We start from the raw sequence: 23,159 nt of genomic DNA, 5'->3' as shown, positions 1-23,159 counted from the left end.
ATAGAGTACCAGGGATTTGTATTACATACACTGCACTTCTTCCTCTATATCAATGATCTACACATTGTTAGACAACTATTTAGGTTTTCGTATTATAGTATATCAAAACAGGAGGATTATCAACCACTGCAGAAATGGCAAACACAATTTAAGACTCCAACAAAATTCAAGACTGAGGTGACATTTGGTTTCTCACATCTACTGCAGTTGAGTGCAAAGTCGTACATGCAAATATGAACTATAGATATACAGCAGATGACGAAGCGATCTGTGAGAAAGACTTGACTGCATTTGCTGACATCTTCATCTTCCAGAAAATGTGGAAAGCAGTAAAAAAGGCAAACAGCACGTTATACAGCTACTGTAGAAGCACAACATTTAAATAAAGGGAAGTTACATTAAAATATCACATTTTACTGTATTTTTACTGTAACTATTGCACAGTGGAGCCATACTAGGAAAATGTTATTTAGAATATTACAATTTTGGTAACAAGGTCACAAAAGGGATATTGCTGCTCTGGAATACAGTAGAGACCAAGGCTTCATGGAATATCCTGTGCTGACAGATTTAAAGGTCTTTAATAGACAAGACAACTAGGGAACCTCAAACCCACAAAGGGTTGAACTACTTCAGAATCAACAGTGAAATACAAAACAGAGAACAGATATGAACTTTTTTATACAAAGCAATGCTGTAATTGTGTGAAAAACTGTAAACAGCGATGAGCATGTTCCTAGCATTTACTAGGATCATTAAATTAAAGGATTTCCAATTTCAAAAGCATCTCTTCCCTAAAAAACTGATGAGGTAGTTGTATTCTTGTTAAATGTGTTTCAAATTTATATGACTGAATATAAATTAGGGAATTACAGATTGTAAAATGTCAATGCATTTTAAACATACTAACAGTATAATTACTACATATTGTTTTTTAATGTGATTATATTTGGTATTGGGTTTTTATTGTGACCAAATGTATGATTCCACACTTGTGTTGAATTGAGAGAATAACACAACCTTACCAGATACAGTAAGAGTCACTCCAGGATTACCAGTCCATTGACCTCCAGGATTATTGGTTTGAAATCTGAATTTATACCTTCCATTGTCAATTTCTTCCACATCGTTTATCATTAAAGTGCAGTTCTTCTGTTTATTTCCCAGATACACTATTTTTTGCCTGAATGGCTCATTGTCACTGTTATAAATAGATATGTTCTCATTACAGGTCGTATTAGTCTTACACCACATCACAGTTGTCACTTTGTGTTGAACACTTTGAGAATCCACAGTAAATTCCTTAGGATAGTTATATGAACAACGAATGGTCACAGAGGAGCCTCTCACAGTGCAAATGGTTCTTCGTGGATACGACACAGCCCAATCACTACCATAGACGCCTGCAATAACAATTTCAGACATCATTATGGTCCCATTAAAAACTATAGCACCACTCAGCACAATGAAAACCTAACATGAAGAAAATACTGAAAAAATGAAGAGTACCGACTTTTAAAACTTCAAAGAACTTTGCTCAGTAGAAAGAAATATACTGAGTAAATATACAACATTTGACTGGCAAATGCCCTGTTACTTGCATTGCATTTAACAGAAGCAGCTCCTCAGATAATGGTGAAGCATGGGTTAAACCAAATTTGGCCCCCAAGATAATATCTGCAAATGAAAAACAGGCAAACTCTGAATCAATTCAAGGCAACCTGGACTTCAGGGGAGCTGGATCCAATGCCGACAAGCAATGGGCACAAGATGGGCACAAGACAAAAAGACTCTGTATTGTGAAATATATCTAGTCATTTGTATGTGCTCTTGAATTTCAGCTGTTTCTTTACTCACAATGCTTCTTTTCAGTGTTATTTAAAGACTTAGAGAAGTCTATGTAAGTCTATATACACTGTAAATGATAAATAACAAATTTTGTTGTTAGGCTTTTTTTAGGTTGAGCATTGCCATACTGTAAGTCCTTACGGTACCCATCCGATGCAGTGATGTTCTCTAATAAGTGCCTGTTGAACAACATAAAGCCAGTCTTACCTGACAGGATTAACAGAGTCATTCCCCACAAGGAGAGGGAGTATTCAACACCCATAGCTGCAATTTCACTTCATTCCTCCTGATCTCTGCCAAAAAAAAAATCAAATTACACTCACACTACACTCTCACATACACCACAGACACACAGATACGCCAATTTGAAAGCAAACATGTCTTTAATGCCACTATTGCAGCACTGTACTGTTAAGAGAAACGTGCAAACCTCACCGTTAATTAAATAAATAAATTGTATCCTTTATATTTCATATATTAACTACAACTGCTTTATTTATTATTGTTAGATTATAGAAGTTCTTTGATTTTATAGAATACGCTGGTTACTTGAGAATTAATCTTCACTCCTACAAATATGCTACATACTGTATCATTGATAGATGGGATCAAAGACTTGGTAATGTAAGTTAAAGGTACCTGCAAAAGCTGCTGACATTTGGCAAATACATTTCTACTTCCCACATGTTGATGAAACAGTGTAGAATATAAATTGAAACATTTTTAAATCGTTGCACCCTCGCACTCTCCTCGATAAAACAGAACAAAAATACAAATATCCCCAGTACAGATCTATGTATGCAACTCACATTTTGGATGTCTGGTGGGTCTCTCAGGACCAGGTAAGGAGAGCTCCTTGCATACAAACATGTGCCCGATCAATGGAGAAGCTGGGGTAATTAGTTGTGTATCTAACTTTAGCTACTCAGCTGTGAAGACTGTTTAAATGAACTTCCTTGTTTTGGAAAAAAAAAGCTCCACAGGAAGTACTTGACCATGAACAGATAAAGTGGGTTGCAACATCGCAACGAGATTAACGAAGCACGTGTGGTAAATGAAGGAAATGCATCCCCCGAGCCCCTTTGCCCAGAATGTGAGTGCGGATGTGTTGATAACGAAGACGCATCCAGGAAAGAGCGTTGACTGCTGTACCTACCATTGATTCCAGTATGGCGACTCCATTAAGGACATAAAAGTCTAGGAATCAGAGGAGGCCGTGGTGAACTTTTGGTTGCTTTTAACTAATTGTCCTGAGGCTTTCATCCAGAGTTTCAGGCAATCATTGGCAATAGTTCTGCTGGGACCCTTGCTTTACACTCTACCATGGATTCTAGTACGGTGACTCCATTAAGGTCACCAAAGGTTCCGAATAAGAGTCTTGAATGCTGAATGCATTCACAGTCCTGAGTGTTAGTTCATTCTCTTTATTCCTATTTGTATCCCGGGGTCCTTTTACTTTGATGATTCTGAGGCAGACATAGTTCTCCAGGAAAGTTATTCTAATACTTTTAAGGATATGGAATCCTTCTGTCATGATCTGAGGTCATTTTCTCTGTTTGGATTAAGAAGGTTCAGTACCTTTAAATCAGTCTGTGTACAACATTCCTTTAAATACGTCATTAAACTTACTGCCCTTCTTTGAACTGATCCCTGCGCAGAAATGTGTTTCCCATAATGTGATAAACAAAATGTACTATCCCTTATTATTCAATCAGATTGTTGATGTGAGGACTGCTGTATCTAACATGGGGGAATCTTCCCTGATCAAACAGACAAGATGCATTGTTGCCACCCTGTGGTCATGGGGTTCGCTACACACAGCAGAAAACTACAACAGATCCGCATACAAAGTTCAGATTCACTGCGAAACAGTGATCTCAACAATGAACCGACCCCTAGTATGTCTACAGACATACTCTGACCTCAGTCCTCTAGAAGATGGCTAAGGAGATCACAGGACAGGACACTGCCTCTTTGTTTCCAGACTCAATTGTGGACTCTAAGGGTCAGCGGTCATGTAAATTGAGTCCCTTGATTTTGAAAACACATTCCTCATGAAGATATGTTTTTGGAGGGTGATTCTATTAATAATACTGTGCATAATAAGAGTCTCACCACATTTCTTAATATCTCCTAACAATGAAAGATGCATCTGTGGGGTTTTCAAAACATGATTGTCAATGTTTGCCATGAACCATTCAGCCTAATAAGACAATTGAAAGTGAAAAGTCAGAAAGAGAGCCTTTTGGGTTATTCCTAATGATTTTTTTTCATTTTAATTGATTATCATGGCATGATAGAAAGTAGAGCTTTCAGCACCTGGGGATCACATCTGAGCATTTGCATGTTTCAGTAAATCTATGATACTTGTCCATAATACATTGGAAGACATATGTAATTTCTGTACGTTGTGTTTTCTTTTTCTTTTTTTCAGCATGGAATAAACCTATTACTTTGCAGCCTACGCATGCTGACGCAGCTACCCACCTGAACTACTACGACATATGTAATAACTACTTGTTCCAGAAATAATGTCTTGGCTCTCCTAAATAATAGGACACTTTTGCTTTTGAATGTTCTGTCAATGTAAATGTATCCATTTGTATCCAAATGTATCTGCTGCTGATAGCGCCAGTCAAAAAGTATGAACAGTGAGACATTTTTAGCACTGTGAAATAGCAGCACAAAGTGGAATTTCTGTGGATCTAAGCACAGGTTCTAAAGACAGAGCATATAAGAACAAAAGGCAATGAGATATTTCAAGTAAATTATGTAACCATAAACAATCCTAGGAAGAAATATTGTGCCCAAACTAGCATGATTCTTTCAGTGTGAGGTAGGATTGTGCAGTGCATTAGTACAGATTCAGAATAGAGATCACCATGACAGTGAGGTTAGTATCTGTATTCTAGCGCTTTCGGGTTCACTTGTAATGTCGGACTTATGCGTTACACTCTCCCCCGCTTAATTCACCTTCCTTGGCGAAGAGCTATCCCATCTCACTCCTGACACCAATGTAGCACTTTCGGGTTCACGTGGATATGCGCCCTCCACCGGTCCCCTCAAACTCGGGCCTCTGGTGTCACTTAATAAGGAAGCAGCCTGCTGAGCCATTAAAGGCTCATTAAGAACCAGTCGTTTTCATAGTTCACCCAAGGAAATTAATCAAATCACAGATTGATTAACAACACAGAAGCAATAACACAGGTTATTCACAAAATACATATACTGTATTCAGAGGCTGGAAAAAGGGAGAGCCGAAATTAAACAATTATAATTATCAAAAGTATGACATTTTTTGAGAAGAAGAGAAAGAAAGTTTAATGGGTGTTGTTTTCTTTATGCTTTTTCATACATTATACATGGTCTTCTGTGGTTCTTCCTGCATAAATGATGGCAGACTGTGGTGACAGTGCCAGCACAAATAACTGTTGAATACATTTTACAGATTGTGTTTCTATCAGCTCATATCATTATGTGTGTCAAGCATTAACTTGGAAGACTGATGAGCATGCCTCTATATCAGTGCTTTTCTTTGTGCTTTGAGATGTAATTTCACCTGATACTAAAGCAGTCCTTGTGGCTGACAGGTCTGTGTCACTGTGTACAAGCTACTGTGTGTTTGCGACTTCAGATGAAGTGATATCTTGCGCCCTAAAAAGAAGGAGCTCACCTGGGACAACAAGCTGTAATCAAAGCATTTGCATATGCCTGTTTTGTTAGAGAACGAGTTTAAAATCACCAAAACCTGAGCTCTCATGAACAAGGAAACTGGCACATAGGTAATGATTTTTACTTACCATAAACTGAAGAGATCTATATCAATCGGTGCTGAAATAAAGCCTTCATACAGTAATACAAGACAGGATTATAATCACCCTGGTTACAAATTGTTCTCATGTCTATGGTTTGATAGGAGTGACCACAGAATCAAAACACAAATGTCCAGCTTCAGAAATAGTTTTTCTCCCCATGTGGTACATGTAAGTGTCACGTACAACTAATAACTAAATGCAAACTGACTGACAACTACCCATTAACATCAAATGTTCAACATCTTCTTTCCAACTTGCTGATAATTTATGTGGGGCTATATATTTCCGGGTCTCCCTTTGCTCCTCGCTCAGCATTGAGGGTACGGATGTCTTGAGACCCGCCTAGCACCAGGTTGCCTCTCCTGTGGCCTGAGGGCACAGGTTTCTCCCCCGACATCGTCTGACCCCCTGAGCCCGGGCTAACCTCCGTGTTGCCCCTTTTGCAGCTTCGCATAGGGTCTCTACTGCTCTCCTAGTCATTCCACGGCATGCCCTTCCGACATCTGTGACAACAATAGCGCTGAACACAGGCGAGAGGTTTTCTGCTTTATGTCAAAGGCTTACTTACAGCTTTTTTTACAGGAAGGCAAAACACAGGAAAGAATGTTCCAGCAGCCTTAAAAAACAAAGTGGTGTGCAAATTATTCAAATAGTACCGTGACAATAGTCTTTAACTGTGATGTTCTTTGCGAAGTCCTATGTTGGTTTACAACATTTACATACTGTATACACTAAATTCACAGTATGTTTTTGTAACTTGACAATCACATTTCCAGGCCAGAGTTCACAAGTGTATACAGCACCATACAGTACTGTCACATTTCAAGAGAGGACTCATAATAAAAAATGTGCAAGAGCAACAACTACTGTACGTTATAATAATGCCATCTCATTTATAAGCATTTTTAAAAAAACATCAATGCCGCACAACTAACACACAGTAAAAAGTTAAGTAAGTAAAAAGAAAGAGCACAATAAATTGAGCCAATAGAGCTACTGTATTCACCGTTAATGGTGCTTTCTTTTCTTGTTCAAGTGGAATGGTCTGCTGAATTGAGAAAACAGGTTGACATTGAACCAGCAGGATTTGTATAATCAAATTATGCAAACAGAATACAAGACTCAAATATCCTTTCTTCCCTGATGAAGCAGAGCAGACAAAACACTACAGGCTGTGGGTATTTCAATTCCTCTGACCTATATTATTATTTTCATAATGTTTGCTGGTGCCTCATTACCTCTTGATGTATTATACATTTCCATGGTCTGGCCCACATAACTGCCCAGCATGAGTGCTATAAAAAAAAGATTACACTCTGTTGTTGAACGTGAGAGCATAATGTGTAAAAATTCGAGAATATTCTGCTCGTTTTGCTTATTTGGTTATTAATATTTTATGGATCTAAGGATCTTATCCAGCCATTTGAATAAGGATCCTAGAACCGGTTTCATCAAATGTTCTTTATAAAACTGGCTATGTCCTATTGTCTTTGCTGTAATATTCTGCTCTTTGTTGAAAAGAATATAGATTTGGGACATTACTTAAATCATTTAAATAAAACCATAGCAAGGCAGGGCAGCATTGTGGTACAGCAGTTTGCACGGCTGTCTCACAGGACTGGGGTCCTGGGTTCAGTTCTTGACCTGGGGTATTACTGTTTGGAGTCTGTAAGTTCTCCCTGTGTTCATTCTTATTTTCTCTGGGCGCTCCGGTTTCCTCCATGATACAAAATATAGGTTGAATGAATATACAAAGTACACAATTTGAATAACAAAATGTAGGTTGATTGTCGTGTGGGAAAATTGTCCCCGGTGTGTGTGTTCGTGTGTGCCCTGCAATGGACTGGTGTCTTGGCCAAGGTGTAACTTGCCTTGTATGCAGTGCTTACTGAGATAGGCTGGGCAATTGGAGGAACTGGTAAGAAATAGGATGGATGTAACAAGATGAGAGAATAAATTGTTTTTTAATGTTTCTTTAGTAGCCCTATACAATTTCTTGCATTAGGAATTCATCTTTTTGCATACCCCAGCTTTTCTCCAAGGAGACACAGACACACAGACAGGGAGAGAAGCTTGGGGTCAGAGCGCAGGGTCTGCCATTGTATGGCACCCCTGGAGCAGTTGAGGTGAAGGGCCTTGCTCAGGGGCCCAACGGAGGAGGATTTCTCTGCCAGCCGTGGGATTTGAACTGGCAACCTTCCAGTCACAGATGCAGATCCTTAGCCACAGAGCCACCCCCCCGCCCTGTATAGTCCCAGGACTGTTTTTTAATCTCTTTCAAACACTTCTACTATATTCTACTATAGACCATATTTCTACTTAAGTTAGTACTTAAGCAAATGCAACTGCACTGGGCACAAATGACCTGAACAACTGTATCATCTCTTTCGGTGCATAAGAGGAGCTCGTCAGAGAAGGAACCATTTTCAATCGGTAACTAACACCTAAAGTAAACTGAGGTCAGTCACTGCTTGTGGGACACTTCCATTTTATTCACACCCCCTGATTTGGCACTACATCTCCTGTGCGTGTTAACTAGGGATCCTCTGAGGCCTGGAAATAAGGCATTTTTGCAAAATGAGCATCAATCTCTCAAACTACATTGCTTGAAATCATTTAGATCTGAGCCTAAAAAAGTATCATCAAATCCGGGCATTTCTGACAACAAAGGGCTGTTCTGAACAGTCTGCATGCTATATCCCTGTACCAAATTCCACTGAATCCTGGGAGAAAATATTTTCACGGAAAATGTTTTAAGCACATAGGCCTGATTGCACTAAATACCTTATGTATTAAAAGAAAATTGTCCTTTATCCTCCGTAGAACAAATACAGGTTTTAAATTACAGTAGGCCAAAGTCAGCCGTGAAGCTCTAAGAGCAGATTTCCATACATCACACAGACTACAGTCTTGTATTTGCCTTGTCTGATGTTTATGCAAATAGAAAAGGAAAGACTCAGGAAAGAGGACCGCAGAAGAGAAAACTTTATTCAACACTAGGTACCACAACAACCACAAAATAAACAAGTAAAATCAAAGCTCTTTTCAAAATAAAATTAATTCTGAGGCACCAAGCCAACATCCATAGATAAAATCTTGGTAACAATGGAGTAGGGGCATGATCAAAGCACACATTTACAACTAAGTCCTAATAACCTTACCAAAATTGTTTGTTTAAGAGTCACAGAGTCAGCACACAGTCAAGTAATTCACTTAGATCAGCAAACCAAACCAGAAACCAGTTCACCAGTTGAACATTGGCACGTACTGTATGTATGAGCCAAGGATAGCTGCCTATTGCAGCTTCTTACTTTTATGTTTTTTTCTCACAGCCTTGTACTGTACCTTGGCAAAGGAGCTTCGTCTGGTCCAACAAATCTCACTGGTCTTCTTCGTGGACAAGACTCGGTTTGCTTTCTTGTTTTTGGCTACAAAATTTCATTCAGCTGGCAAGTTAATGAACAATAAGCAGAATTGAACACAGATTTAGAAATGTGGGGCTACCTTCTATTTTACTATACATTAAAAAGACAGAGAAAGGAAACCAGAAATATGTTGACATAATGTACATCCACAATACATTTACAGTGAAAAGAGCTTAGTTGAATGGGAGTTACATAGACCAAGGAAGGTAGGACACTTAAATATTATTTAAATCTTAGCATAAGTGCTAGATTATACAAAACGAAGAAGCAGGTATAGTTGACAGCACACTAAATTTAAGAATGCCACAACAACTTTGAAAAAAATCAACTTTTGTAAGGAGAAAAAATAACATAACATAACATGGTTTTCCTTTATTAGACAAATGTCCTTGTCTGTGACTCTAGTAAATGACCACTGGAACTTCCAGCATAATGTAGCAGTGTAAGTGTAACAGTAGAAAAACATTCTAATGTCAGTTGCGCCTTAGACTAAAGACTAAAGGCTGTAGGCTTTTCTTCCTGGGTATGCTTAAAACATGCTGGTAAGTAAATTGGCTTCTCAGAAAAATTAGCCTGATGAGTATTTTGTCTGTCTATTACCCTTTGTTCTCGCAATTTGATTTGGAGGAAACTGTGTTTGCATAAACTCTCTCAGTTGTTTTGAATCCTACCGGCCTACACAGCAGGGTTCAGGAGTTGGTTTATTTGTCTGAATGCTGAAAGCAACACAATTAATAATAATAATAATAATAATAATAATAATAATAATTACTTACACTTATATAGTGCTTTTCTGGACACTCCACTCAAAGCGCTTTACAGGTAATGGGGATCCCCTCCACCACCACCAGTGTGCAGCATCCACCTGTTCACACTTGGTATCTATTTCACACCTGATGTAGCGTCTTATTGATTTTGTGATTAATTCTTTATCTGCCATGACCCTTCTCCCCCGAAGCCCTGTACAAGTTGTTCCCACCCATCAGGTGGAAACCTTCTCCTTCCCAAACTACAGAGGAATCCATTGAGACATACTGTACTCAAAGGCACTGTCAAAGCACCACGGACTCCTCCATTGCCCTGTGGGATTGTGCAATGAAGGGCTACTGAACTGACAGCAGGCAAGCGGACTGACACTGCCTCACACTATCAAACACAAGCCTCCTCTAATTCCCAGAAATGCAGACTCATTAATTAATCATCCAATCAGTCACCACCGCACCAGAGTACTGTATTTAAGGTCTCTTTCCCAACATCTCAGTGCTCAGAACTGGGATTCCCATTGGAGCTCCTCGCTTAAGAGTTTCCTTGCTACCTGTCTGCTGTTTGCTTCCCGAACCTCCAGCTTTCTGACTTGTGCTTACTTCGACTACAACTTCGGTTACTTCCTTTGGATAAGTACACCCGGCTTTCTCTAAAACCTGTTCCTCAGGTTAAAGCATTCACCACATCGAGTGACACCTCCCATCAACTTGAATTTTAAAAACAGTTCCATTTTCTTCTAGTGGAATTACCAGCCCTGGGCTCAAAGAGGTGTGGAAACTGGTATAAACATTGACATCCCTGTTATTAGTCAGTAGTTTTTAGCTAAGCACCGCATAAGGTCCAATCCCCTTGCTGAACCGTCTGGTGCGTTACAGAATACTGAGCCCTACAGGGAGAGCCAGTGTGCTTGAAATGTGTCAGCAAGTTTTGGATATAAACATTGTACATATTATGGCTATGTTATGTACAGAGGACAAAGTGAAGTAATAGTATTTGAAAGCAAAGTTTTTTCTTATTTCAAAGTAAGCTTAATAAAGGAGTGTATTTTCTTTTTTAAATATTTAAACGAACAACAGTAAAGCATTAATAACTTAAATGTGCACTTATCAGTCAGATGTTAGAACACAGCTGTTAGTAACATTAGCTGTTTGCCCATGAAAAACAGAAAGAGAGATTAGACTGAAGTAAAAGGGAACATTTTTAAGGGCAGGCCCAGCATGGAAAATTACCTGTATGCAGGACATTTTGACATCAATGCACACCAGTATCGGTATAGAAACAGAAACATTTAAAGAGATTTTGGTGGATCAATAGTTTGCATTATTCTCCGCTTATTAAATACAGAACATAGGACATTTCATAATGGTAGGGATGTTTAACACTGGGGTTCTGGATAAGTTCATCATTTGGGCTTGTACAATCTCACCTTGCTGTAATTCACCCCCCTAATTCAGCTGGTGGACTAATATCTCACTTTTTCACGTAATCTGCTGGGTTTATTCTGAATCAATAGGGAAACACAACCAGCGTGCACAAGTGGAAATTATTCTGGGGGTTGTGGGGTCAAGAAAAAGCTACCCTGACATAAATGAGATCCTCACATGAATTAGTTAACAGAAATAAAATGATTTAATTGGGCCAAGAGGTCTCTCCTTCTTCATACCTTTCTCATATTCATATCTTGTCTACCAAGAACTGTTCAAGCACGGGAGGTATGTTAAAGTCATGACAAGCAACTGGGTATAAAGATACATCCAGGATGGAATAGCAGTCCATCACAGGTCACTGACAAATATACATATGCACACCAGGGCCAATTTATCCCAGATGCCAATTAACTTACCAGTATGTTTTAAGGACTGTGGGAAGAAACTGGACCACCCAGAGGAAGTACATGTAAACACAGGGAAACCATGCAAATTGACATCATTATTTACATATATAAAGAGTGTACAACTTTGGTTTAAAAGGCCTGAGTTCCAATTGGTGTTAAAAATCTCTTTAATTTAAAAGCTGCTAAAATAACTGGGAGAGGTCAATGCAGTCCATTTCAGCCAATAGTTACATGAGTAAGTATTAAGAGATTAGGCTGAAGCCAGACACTGCAGTGCCCTTGAACTAGCAACTCTCCATGACATTTCTCTCAAGGCTAAAAAGAACTAAACAAATACTAGAGAATTTTAAGAAGAATTCAGAAGACGCTCTGATGCACGGCTAGTCAGTAATCTTTTCTTTCTAAGGGTAAAAAAAACCCAAAGCAATTGGTTAAATGAAACATATTAATGGCTTGTTCTTAGTTTGTACTGATAAATGTAGTGCACTTGAGGGCTGTCTTGATGGAGTTTCTCCTAAATATATCCTGCACCAGATCATATCAGCTTTATAAAGCCTTACTAAATTATAACGAAAGAAACAGGCTTTGGAAATATGCTTCAGGGTGGCTTTTACACAGTATTCAGTGTTTACTGTTCTATTTTAGAAAGCAATTCATTACTCGTTAAATATTTGCCCTTTTATCTGCATCCACAGTGATATATTTATTCCTCTCCTGAGCAAGGACTTTTGTTGTTTTTTGTGTATTATATTTTTACAAATTCAATCATTCTTGGAATATAGTAGTACATAAGGTTGTGTTGTTTTTTCAAGAGCAAAGGGTAAAAAATAAAATATCACCCAATGATATGAGCTTGCGAAATGCAATAAAGCAAATACTTGTTTCACATTAATTAGAAGCAGTGTATCAAGGCAAGTTAATAAGTCACTAAGTATAATTTAATGCATAAAAAGATAAAAGAAACCATCCACTTCCTCTCTTGTCTCACTTGTCATTTGTGTCTCCCTCTTTTCTTTGTCCATCGACCTAGGCTGTCTTTGCAGGATTTTCTCTACCCTCTTCTCATAATGTGTCCACAAACCTGAAATGGCTTACGTGACTCTCACGTAAGAAACACTGTGAAATCATGCCCCTTGTGCCACCTCCTTATTTTTCTCTCATCTTTCTGTATCCACGATGAATTAAGCATTAAGCAGAATGCAGCATACAGTTGGAAATCTTAATGCCTGTATATCCAGACAAAAGCCAAATACCAAAAGAAATATTAATTGGAAAGTATTTTATTATTGTATTCTCTAAGTGTTATTTATTCAATTATGTAGTGTGTCCTTTAGCATATAAATCCTACACCTTCTCACTACACCAGCTTGCACTGTGGTATAAATAGAGAGACTCACGCAGGAGACGTTCACTACACTGTACCTGTTGAAGACGAAAATGCTCGCTACCCTTGCTCTCACCTGCGCGCTGTTTCCCATAGGTAGGACACGTCTGTATTGGCTATTCTTCCATTTTTTTTTATCATATCTGGTTTTTAAAAGTGTATTCCATGCAAACGCATAACCGTTGGGGGTGAAAAAGGATGATTTATATACCTCTTCATACATGCTGGCGAGGGCTTACAATAACCGACAGCTGTAACTACAGGTCCTGCTGAAACGGAAAGCATCCGAAGTCTCACGAATGGAATTGGAAATTCCATTTAGCAAACTCACGTCTCGTTTCATGCCAGTGAATAACCTTTTACCCTTCGTCGTATTTTATTTTTTATTGGTACAGCTTCTGTATGGTAGCTTTCTATATATATATATGATATATATATAGGGAAAGAATATTTATATATACAGTATATTTTGTTTGCATTTCACAAAGGGAAACAAAACGCAGATGGTTTGATTTTAAAAGGTCTGCACAGGACTGGAGCGTGTACTCGCAACGTTATCTTGGATATTGCCTGTCCCAAGTCACAGATTTAGTTGTATTTGGTCGTCATCATCATCCATCATCGTCACGAATCTATATTTGAAATAATAATTCATGAAGAATTAAAATTGAAAGTATACACACACGCATATTTTCCTAAGGATGACTTGCTCCGGAAGGCAGCGACTGCTCTTCGATTTACTCTCAGCTTTGCTTTTAATATTTTATGAATTACAGTCTTGCCATTTTGTAATGAGCACCATCTTTAGAAGACCTGTCTTTCTGATTTACCGTAAGGTACAGTAAATCAACTAATCCGTGGTAGTTATATTTGCCGTATACCTGTATGTGTTGCGAGTTAAAGATGAATTAATCTTTTACATAGACTCATTTACAATGTTTTAATTGTAATTAAGTTACCCCAGTGCCCTACCACTTTTTTTGTGTGTGTTACCTGGAGTGTAGTGTATCTTTCTGATAAATGAATAACGACCAAAATTAAGAATGAAAAAATAAGACCAATTCATATATATGTGTGTGTGTGTGAAAAATATCCACCGTATCCAAAGGATTTTTTCGTTTTGAACGAGCTGTCAATAGCTAATGGATCTCTTTGGGCGGTTTAAAGACTGTATAGGGTGTTCTACACTCGTGCATTCGTTAATCCACGTTTGAAAAGCAGAGCAAATTAACTCTTGTTGCGTGACCTTTTCTGAGCAAACCTCGCCAATCTTTTTTTTTAATCTTTGTCCAGCCCAAAAGCTGTGATAAAAACTCTCATGTGAACAACGGAATTCTTTGTCTGCCTGGTTTTAAGGTTGGAAATAGGTTTAATTGAACAAGCGGTGACGTCGCCCTCATAGCAGTCAAACCGCACTTCTGAGAGTAATAACCCTTCATTTAACTACATGTAGATATGTGGGTTGTGAAAAATGCTCTTTTTCAAATATGAACTTTAAACTCTAAAGGTTCACATTTACTACACTGAAAAATTCAAGGTAACAAATAATAATGGCATAATACATCAAGTCCAGTTACTGTGTCAGGCATCCAAAGCTGATTGGTAGAAACTACAGCACGTACAATTACGAAGTTAAATTAAGTAATAGGATAACAGGATTAAATTGTGCTCAATTATAGGACAGTGAAGGTAACGACATCTTGAAATTAGGAAGGTGTTATCCCAAATACTCTACATGTCAATTAAATTAAACCAATACACCATCCCCTTAGTATAGAGCGATGGCAGATCAATAACTGATTTACCTAATGATGAGCAACAAGGAGAAACATACATATAATGACAGAGTAAAATAAGACACCCGGGTTTCCCAAAAACAGTTTTAGACGCTTTTATAGACAACAACCCTTTACTCCAATACTGGAATTGCAGACAGCGTTGGAATCGCTGTAAACCTGTGGAAACGTGCGAAGCACGAATGGTTGAATTGAAGGAAATAAATGATAGATTTAGCTTGTAATTCACTAAAACTTGTTTTGAATGCTAAAGCATCTTTGAAGGGCTTTACCTGTATTACTTAATACATCTTGCTAGCTGGGTAGTGTAGTCTATTTAAGAATATGCCATTCCGATTAATAAGAGAGCACTTCTATTTCCACTCGTCTGTGTGATTATTGCACACGTTACAGTATCTTAGGGTACATGGGCAGGGCAGTCGATCCAGTATGCATGACAATAATAACATATAAGAATGTTGTTTTCTTTACTTTTCATTATTATAACTGCTATTATTACTACTATTACCAAGCCAGGTAATACTGTCAGACATGAGTGAAAACGTGTGGTTGTAAATATGATTGGACTAAGGTAGGACTGATATTTTTCCTCTGTTTGTTCTGCAGCCGCTTCTCTGAAGTGCTACCAGTGTTTGCTGAATACGTGCTTAACCACTCAAACATGCTTATCTTCAGAAACTTGCTTAGAAACCGCCTTCGAAATTGATACTTTTCTGGGTAAGAGATCACATGGCCGAGACTAGAATCTGCCGCCTGTTGAACGTCCGTACTAAGATCCCTGTATCGTTTAATCGAGGAGACATTTTTTTTACAGGCTTTACTGTAAAAAGTGATTCCGAAATTCTGCGAGGTGTGCCCTCCTGTGGGACAGTTGGCACATTCACAATAACATGTTAATTACATGCCCTGTCAGCCACCAGGGGGCGCACACGACAAACCATTTCAATTAAACAAATTACATACATGTCAAATAAACTACACTTAGAGGAGAATTATTCATTTACATGATGGCTTCCAACGGATTAAACCTATTGTTTTCAACAGATACAGACAGTTTAAAGTGATTCATTTGGATGCCTGAAATACTGGGATACATACGGGGAACCCCAAATTATAGGTGGAAAATGGCACCTAGTGTCAAGTAATTCAAGAGTGTTATATAGAGTAGCTGAACACTCTAAACCAGGGAATAGAGAGACATCTTTAACACCAGTCCTAAAAGATGTTTAAAACATTAAGTGTTTTATGTAAAAGGGTGGAATAGAAATGGACAAAGAACTACCAATTAGGAAATTGGATAAAAAAGACATTGTTTGAAAGAATGATATGATTTTTCATGCACTGTATCATTACAACTGTTGTTCTGTTTTTTTTTCTGCAGGCAGTCAGAACTCTACCCGTTTCGTTTCAGGCTGTGCAGACCCAAAAGTTTGCAAACAGACCTTTTCCTTGAACGTTGGGGAATTTAGAATAGCAGGGGACACAGAATGCTGCAACACAGATCTCTGCAACAACCAGACACAGCATGGTAATAATCCTGAGCACTGTTAAGTTGTATTATAGATCATGGCAACTCAATGCATGACCCTTCCAATCCACTGTGTGTATGATACAACCAACACTTCCGCAGACACACGTATCCTGCTCTTTATCATTACCATCAATGAGAAGCTACAGTATAGCATCAAATCCTGTGATGGCTTGAACTGGAGAATGGGGAAACTCCAGTCTCGAGGTCTTTAGGATTGTCAGGATTTCTTTCCACCTCTCAAACTATTCATCTAATAATAATAATAATTCCTTACATCATTACCGCACTCCACTCAGAGCACTTTACAGGTGTATATTGTTACAGATTGGCTCCGCGGTCTGTCTTGGGTGTTATGTTAGAGAGATGTAGTTTGGGGGAAAACACACAGGGGTTTAATAGTGCAACATAGTAGGAGGGTCAGGGCACAATCCATGAGTCCAAAACCATGAGATCCATCCTGAGACGGCACAAGGTTCAAATCCCCGGAAAGGGGGAAAACACAAACAGACACATCCAGGGATAACAGGGCTACGTCCTCCAGGTCCCAGGCTCAGAAGTCAGTCGGGAATGAGGCCTATGCCCTCAGGCATCCAGCAGCCTGGTGATAGGCAGGCCTCGCAACATCCGAACACTATGGCCAGCAGCCATATCACCCTGTAACTCACAACTGGCAACCTACTGAAGATAAGCAGGTGTGAGCCTGGTCAGTACCTGGATGGGAGACCTCCTGGGAAAAAGTAAGGTTGCTGCTGGAAGAGGTGTTAGTGGGGCCAGCAGGGGGAGCTCACCCTGCGGTCCATGTGGGTCCTAATGCCCCAGTATAGTGACGGGGACACTATACTGTAAACAGGCTCCGTCCTTTGGATGAGACGTAACACCGAGGTCCTGACTCTCTGTGGTCCCAGGGTGTTTCTCGAAAAGAGTAGGGGTGTAACCCCGGCGTCCTGGCCAAATTTCCCATTGGCCCTTCCCAATCATGGCCTCCTAATAATCCCCCTTCATTTCTCTGCTCTCCTCCCCACTGATAGCTGATGTGTGGTGAGTGTTCTGGCGCACTATGGCTGCCGTCGCATCATCCAGGTGGGGCTGCACACTGGTGGTGGTGGAGGGGAGTCCCCATTACCTGTAAAGCGTTTTGAGTGGAGTGTCCAGAAAAGGAATTATTATTACAAATACAAAGTCCATCCAAGAGTGGAGGTTTTCTTATGGCCTTTGTTGACCAGAAGCTTTCTTTGTCTGTTCATCTCTCCCTTTTTCTGTCTCTCCACAAGTAATTGATTAGAATTACAAATGTTTGAAATTTGTTGGGAGATGTCAGTTTTACTGGTAAGATCAGAGACTGGTCTTACTTTATTTATGTTTGTTTCACATTTTAATGTATTCTCTGGTGCTTTGGGGATAGGTAACTGGACCATATTTACAGTACATTCATTGCAAGTGTTACAGCTATGTTTGTGCCTTATTTCTTATATATTTTTGTGTTTTGCTCTAACAGCACTGATTACAAACAACACCGCAAATGGAAATATATGTTATACTTGTGAAGGGAGCAACTGTACACATATTATGAATTGTGTAGGGAATGAAGATCGCTGTCTCAAAACAACAAGTAAGTAATTGTTTAGGCATTAGGTCGAATCTGGTGTCCAAACATTTTCATTTCTATCCGTCAAAAATTCATCTATCATTTTCTAACCACTTGTTTCAATTCAGAGTTGCATGGGAGCCAGAACATATCCTGGCAAACAACAGGCACGACGCTGGGTACACCTTGGATAGGATGCCAGTCCATCATAGGGCAGACAGGCACAAACAAACATACACTCACACCAGGGTCAGTTTTCCCAGAAGCCATTTGACTTACCAGTGTGTTATTGGACTATGAGAGACCGGTACATTGCCAACCACTGCACTGTCTTACACAAGATAACTAGGATAATTATTAAAGACCTTTTTGTTGTTGTGAGCTACCAATAGATATACTGCATTCATGGAAGGGTTAGCAAAGTTGTATTTCATGAAAAACAAATCCAATCCTTTATTTCCCACGGAGGACCAAAGAAATCTTCAAAGGCACATCAGCCACACCAGACCATTTTATAAAAATACTCCACAGTGAAACTTAACACTTTGCATGGCATTTCCATAGTTGACTGACCTTAGAAATATACAAATGCTTGCAGATTTCTGTCAGCATCGCATTGTTACTTTTTCATTAGAATTAATTAAATCATTAATCTTTATTAGAATAATATAAAATGATGTTAATAGGAGTTTGAGAGGAGGTCAAATTCTAATCTTGTGCTTCTGCTCCCCTATGTAGAAATACTCATGGCTACCCACATCCCTTCCCTCCACCCCAACTTCACCATTATAGCTGCCTCCCTGGTTCATTCCTTGTCAGTCAGCACTGATCTTCAAGGCAAGGCTGTCATTTCCTCAAACAAAGGAGTTAACGGCAAAATATAATATATATTACCCCTTTACTAGATATTTTTCACCTCATTTTATTGTTATTAGAATTTGATGGAACTAGTGAATGCACATTCAGGATGCCAATCTCCTGGAATCAATAATTAAAATAGGACAGATCTCAAATGGTTTTTTTAAAGCTTTTGATTGCTATTTGCTTTGTGTTTTGTTTTTGTCTCAGGTGCTCATGATGGTGAGAGCGTCGTGAAAGGATGTGTAAGTAGGAACCTTTGTGTCAGAAATAGTTTATCAGTTCTGAAGAACACAGTTCGGGAGGGACTGTACTGCTGTGAAGGCAAGCTGTGCAACAATGCCAAGTTTACCTGTCAGAGTGCCACCCTGCTGCTGGGGTCTATCATCATCCTGAAACTCTTCTTCTGACACTTCTGAAATAATACTGTCCAAAATAAAAACTGTCATGCTTTTATAAATCTCTCCATGGGGTGTAATTGATCTTTAATGGTATCATCTTTTTTACACGGGGAGCTTTAAACAACTTTAACTGGACATGATTAATCCTGGACATGGTTTTCTAGGTCTCTTTAAGACACCAACGCTTAAATTTGCTTTTCACAATGTCAAAAAATGTCATTAACATCCCTCAAATTCCAGATTCTGTCCCTATAGGAAATGCTAGTGATTCATTAGAAGATGTTCACTTAAGGAATGCTTGTTTTTTATAGGTGTCTACAATAGCTTAAAAAAAACATAGCAGAAGATCTGCGTGCAAAATCATTTGTGAGTTAACTAATATAAATCTGTACAAATAATCAAGAGTGAATTATTCAGGCACAGCGTTTATAATGCAGTTGCATGTGCTCAACCTTTTTTGATTTATATTTTCAGAAAAGGAATTCATAATGATAAATCTGTGTTTAACCCTTTGTTGAGTCAGGGATGGAAAACCCAAGCCTGGAGTCATGTACATTTTACAGGTACCTTTCAATTTGCAATTGGATAAGGTAAAGAAAAATGCTAATAAATTATTTCAATCAATCAGTTGAGTGTCTAAGTGATCGACAAGTGAGTGATCGAATTGAATTACTCAATTGATTGATTGGTTGACTGGTTGAATAACTGACTTGATTTTTCATTTGGTTATTAATTATTATGAATTGATTTTAATTATTCATTGGTAATTATGAATTGAGCAACTAGTTCAAGTAGTTGCTCTTTGTGGCAATATATGGGTCTATGTGTGTATAAAGTCGAGTAGCAGCATCTGGTTTGACTTTGGAATGATAACCAGACTCATCTACATACATTTTCTGTTTGCTCATTTGAAAAGCAGCCCAAGCACATATGACATTTTCAGTGTTGTCTTCAATCAATGGCAACACCATAGGGACTTGAGGGGTGACATGTGTCACCCCCCCAAATATCTGTTTCTGTCAGTCCTTAAGACCCTCCCCATTTACTACTCTGTGGACACTGGCGCTGCTACAGTGTTTTCTGATCCTTTGGCAAATATTCATCTCTTGGAAATTGGGCTTGGATATGTACTTTGTTGTGAGAAGTTCCACTTCTAATTTTTCCTGAAAAATCAAGATCTGCTTCCGGTGAGATAAGATGAATGCGTTTATCCTGCTTCTTCCATTCTTTTCCCTTGAGTTGTCACCAGATCTCCTGAACTATTATTGAATAAGTCTTGGTTTAGAGTCCATGCATATAGGTGATGACGTTTTATAGTAATAATGCCAATATTCATTTTGGTTTCCAAACCAAAGAACTTTCTCTTCATCAGTCAATCTCACTTGATTATGTATCTGTTCATTTTGGTTAATCTTTTCTATGTTTGAATGATGCGAAATGAATATTTTCCCTGATTGGTAGTTTTTTGAGTCATGGATGCCTCCTTTGTCCTTATAATTGTCATATTTTGTCTGGTCTATAAGGTTTTATGCAAATTTTGATAACAACCTCTGTACCACGCAAATTGATAGCAGTTGGAAATCTGTTGTTATGATATGCTTAACAATAATAAACATTCTGAGAAACTATCTTTTCTGATTTATCGTTTATCTCTCAAATAATTGTTACAAATGCACTTAGAGGTTATTGTAAATGTCCAAAAGGAGCAAGTCTGTTTGTGTTTAAATTATATTTATCAAAGTATCCCTCATATTCTTATTGCTAAAGTGGTAACATTGTACCTGTTAGTCACATTTTAGAGGAGCAGGCCAAGAGCTGTAGATGATCCTATATTTATATATTTTGTACATTGAATAATATAGTTACAGCGTAGGCAACACAGAATCAGATGTCCTTACTTTTTGCGATTATCATATGACTAATTGCTGTGATTGTAGAGTGACATCTGATTGGTTGTTACTATAGACAAATTGTGTCTACTTGGACATAATACAAAGAGCACTATCAATGTAGTCGCAGGAGGACAGCAACAAGAGATTAGTAAAACTGTTTTTTTAATTACTCATGCAATAAAGACATTTAAGTTATATGCTAAGTCTTCATTGTCCCTCTGAGATAATACCTGCTTCCATCATGAACCTGCATGAAAATAAGACAGCAACAACATGCACCCCACAAAATATGTCAAAACCTCTACACTTCATGAGCAACAATTCTGGAAACAGAAGTCAAATTTCCAAAGTTTCGTCCTCAATGAATGGACCATTCTCCTCCTAGCAATAGCATCACAGGTAGAACATTGTCTATCAGACTTGATTATGGTAATTATTGTTATTGTATAAATGAGCAGAGGAAGTAATAAAAGCAGTAAACTGCATGCAATAAGACATTTTGCACACAAAAAAATAAAAACCTGATGTAAAGTTTACCTGTTACATTATATTCTTATTCACTGCTTCTATCTTTGATGCACAGTTTGGCTTTTTCTCACATTAAATCACATTCTCAAAATTAATTTATGCTAAATATTCAAAATACATTCTAAACAACACACTTTACATCATAGCATGCTTGTAGTTTATGTCTATTTTTAATTTGATAATGTAGAGCATAGTGGAATTGTAGATTAATAATAGAAGAGAGAGTGACAACTGCATCTTATTACAAATGAATAAAATTAGAAATAAGAAAAAGCAGAAAATTAAATTACAGCTATTCCACTCGCATTGTGTACTAAACTGAGTGAATATGCACAGTATCCAATGAATAGCAAGCTGAACGCATAAGCCAGACAAGGACACAGGGACACAGGTTGAATTCCAAGAAATTGCAGGCTTCCTGGATATGGATAACTCTACCAAAAAAACAGCCTTTTGCTTGACATATGGTGAACCTGACTACAGACTGAATACAATGACATCTACAAAAAGCTGTCCAGATCCATTTTTGTGCCTAACTCTCTATAATGAAACTGGACCATCAAGCTCTGCAGCCAAAATTGTGGAATGTTTTGGAATGCAAAGGCCAACAAGTGTGACAGAAATGATACAGATATATGGCAAGCATTTTGGCTCACACATCCCTCAGCGATTTTGGTGAAATAACCATCAGGACCTAAGAAAGATAAGATGATTTCTCAGATAATCAGAATAGGCAAATCAAAATTGTATTCATTGTATGAGAGTCAATTTATACAGTTGGCTATTTGGAATTTGTGAGGTTTTGAAATTCAGAAATTTGATTGTGGTTATTTATTCAAAATGTATGGTCTAATCTTTTATTTAAAGCAGTGTCCAGTTATAAAGAGAGCACTGTGGCCTGTGACTGTTACACCATTGTGTCTCCCCCCGCCTGACATTCTCAAATTTCACAGTCAACCCTTTGGATGTCACAGAAACAGGAGATAGATTTCTGAGAGGCTGGACTAGAATGGCAAAGTCAAATTTGTGATGCTACTTTAGAAATGAAGCAGGCCAGTGAAAACCAGCAGGTTTTCAGCTAGTTTCATTGTCCTGATGGTAAGCTGTAAAGTGACTTACTGGTTTACACTCTACGCCTCAGACCCAAAGACTGTGAGTTCTAATCCTGCAGAGGGAGCAGTGCTCTTGAGCAGTAATATAGAATAAAATACTGTTGAAGCATTCTCTTGTAAACCACTATAAATGGATTTCTAGCTCACTACTAATTTGGAATGCACAAAATCTAATCTGGTAGATTCAAACATTTTAACACCTTCATAGTTTTTTGGCTCATTTAATTATCACAACTGTAAAAGGTAATGCTTGATCATCTCTGTCACTTCTTGTCATCCCTGAAAACCTCAATTTTCTTGCCGTGCCTGGGAATCCTCAAACAGCAGCTCGCATTAAACAGAGCGCTGTTGGGTAGGAACTGAATCCAGAATTGCACAAACTGAG

The 23,159-nt window shown here is 38.3% G+C and overlaps 1 protein-coding gene across 1 annotated transcript; it reads left to right on the top strand.

Annotated features, from left to right (window-relative positions):
- The first annotated feature begins 13,030 nt into the window (after positions 1-13,030).
- LOC148640213 (urokinase plasminogen activator surface receptor-like) lies at positions 13,031-20,870 on the top strand. Its single transcript, XM_088620455.1, has 5 exons — positions 13,031-13,167; positions 15,474-15,584; positions 16,249-16,395; positions 17,894-18,007; positions 19,052-20,870. The coding sequence occupies exons 1-5, from the start codon at positions 13,125-13,127 to the stop codon at positions 19,249-19,251; spliced, it is 615 nt and encodes a 204-aa protein (XP_088476581.1). The 5' UTR covers positions 13,031-13,124; the 3' UTR covers positions 19,252-20,870.
- The last annotated feature ends 2,289 nt before the right edge of the window (positions 20,871-23,159 follow it).

Source organism: Lepisosteus platostomus, chromosome 26, assembly GCF_059453375.1.
Source record: "Lepisosteus platostomus isolate fLepPlt1 chromosome 26, fLepPlt1.hap1, whole genome shotgun sequence".
Classification (NCBI taxonomy): Eukaryota; Metazoa; Chordata; class Actinopteri; order Semionotiformes; family Lepisosteidae; genus Lepisosteus; species Lepisosteus platostomus.
This window is presented reverse-complemented; position numbering and strand designations above follow the sequence as displayed.

Bases quoted from the DNA above. Each gene is read 5' to 3' on its own strand.
- LOC148640213 (XM_088620455.1), top strand. From the start codon at position 13,125: ATGCTCGCTACCCTTGCTCTCACCTGCGCGCTGTTTCCCATAG. The intron at 13,168-15,473 runs GTAGGACACGTC...TTTGTTCTGCAG, and splicing joins CTGCGCGCTGTTTCCCATAG to CCGCTTCTCTGAAGTGCTAC. The intron at 15,585-16,248 runs GTAAGAGATCAC...TTTTTTCTGCAG, and splicing joins CGAAATTGATACTTTTCTGG to GCAGTCAGAACTCTACCCGT.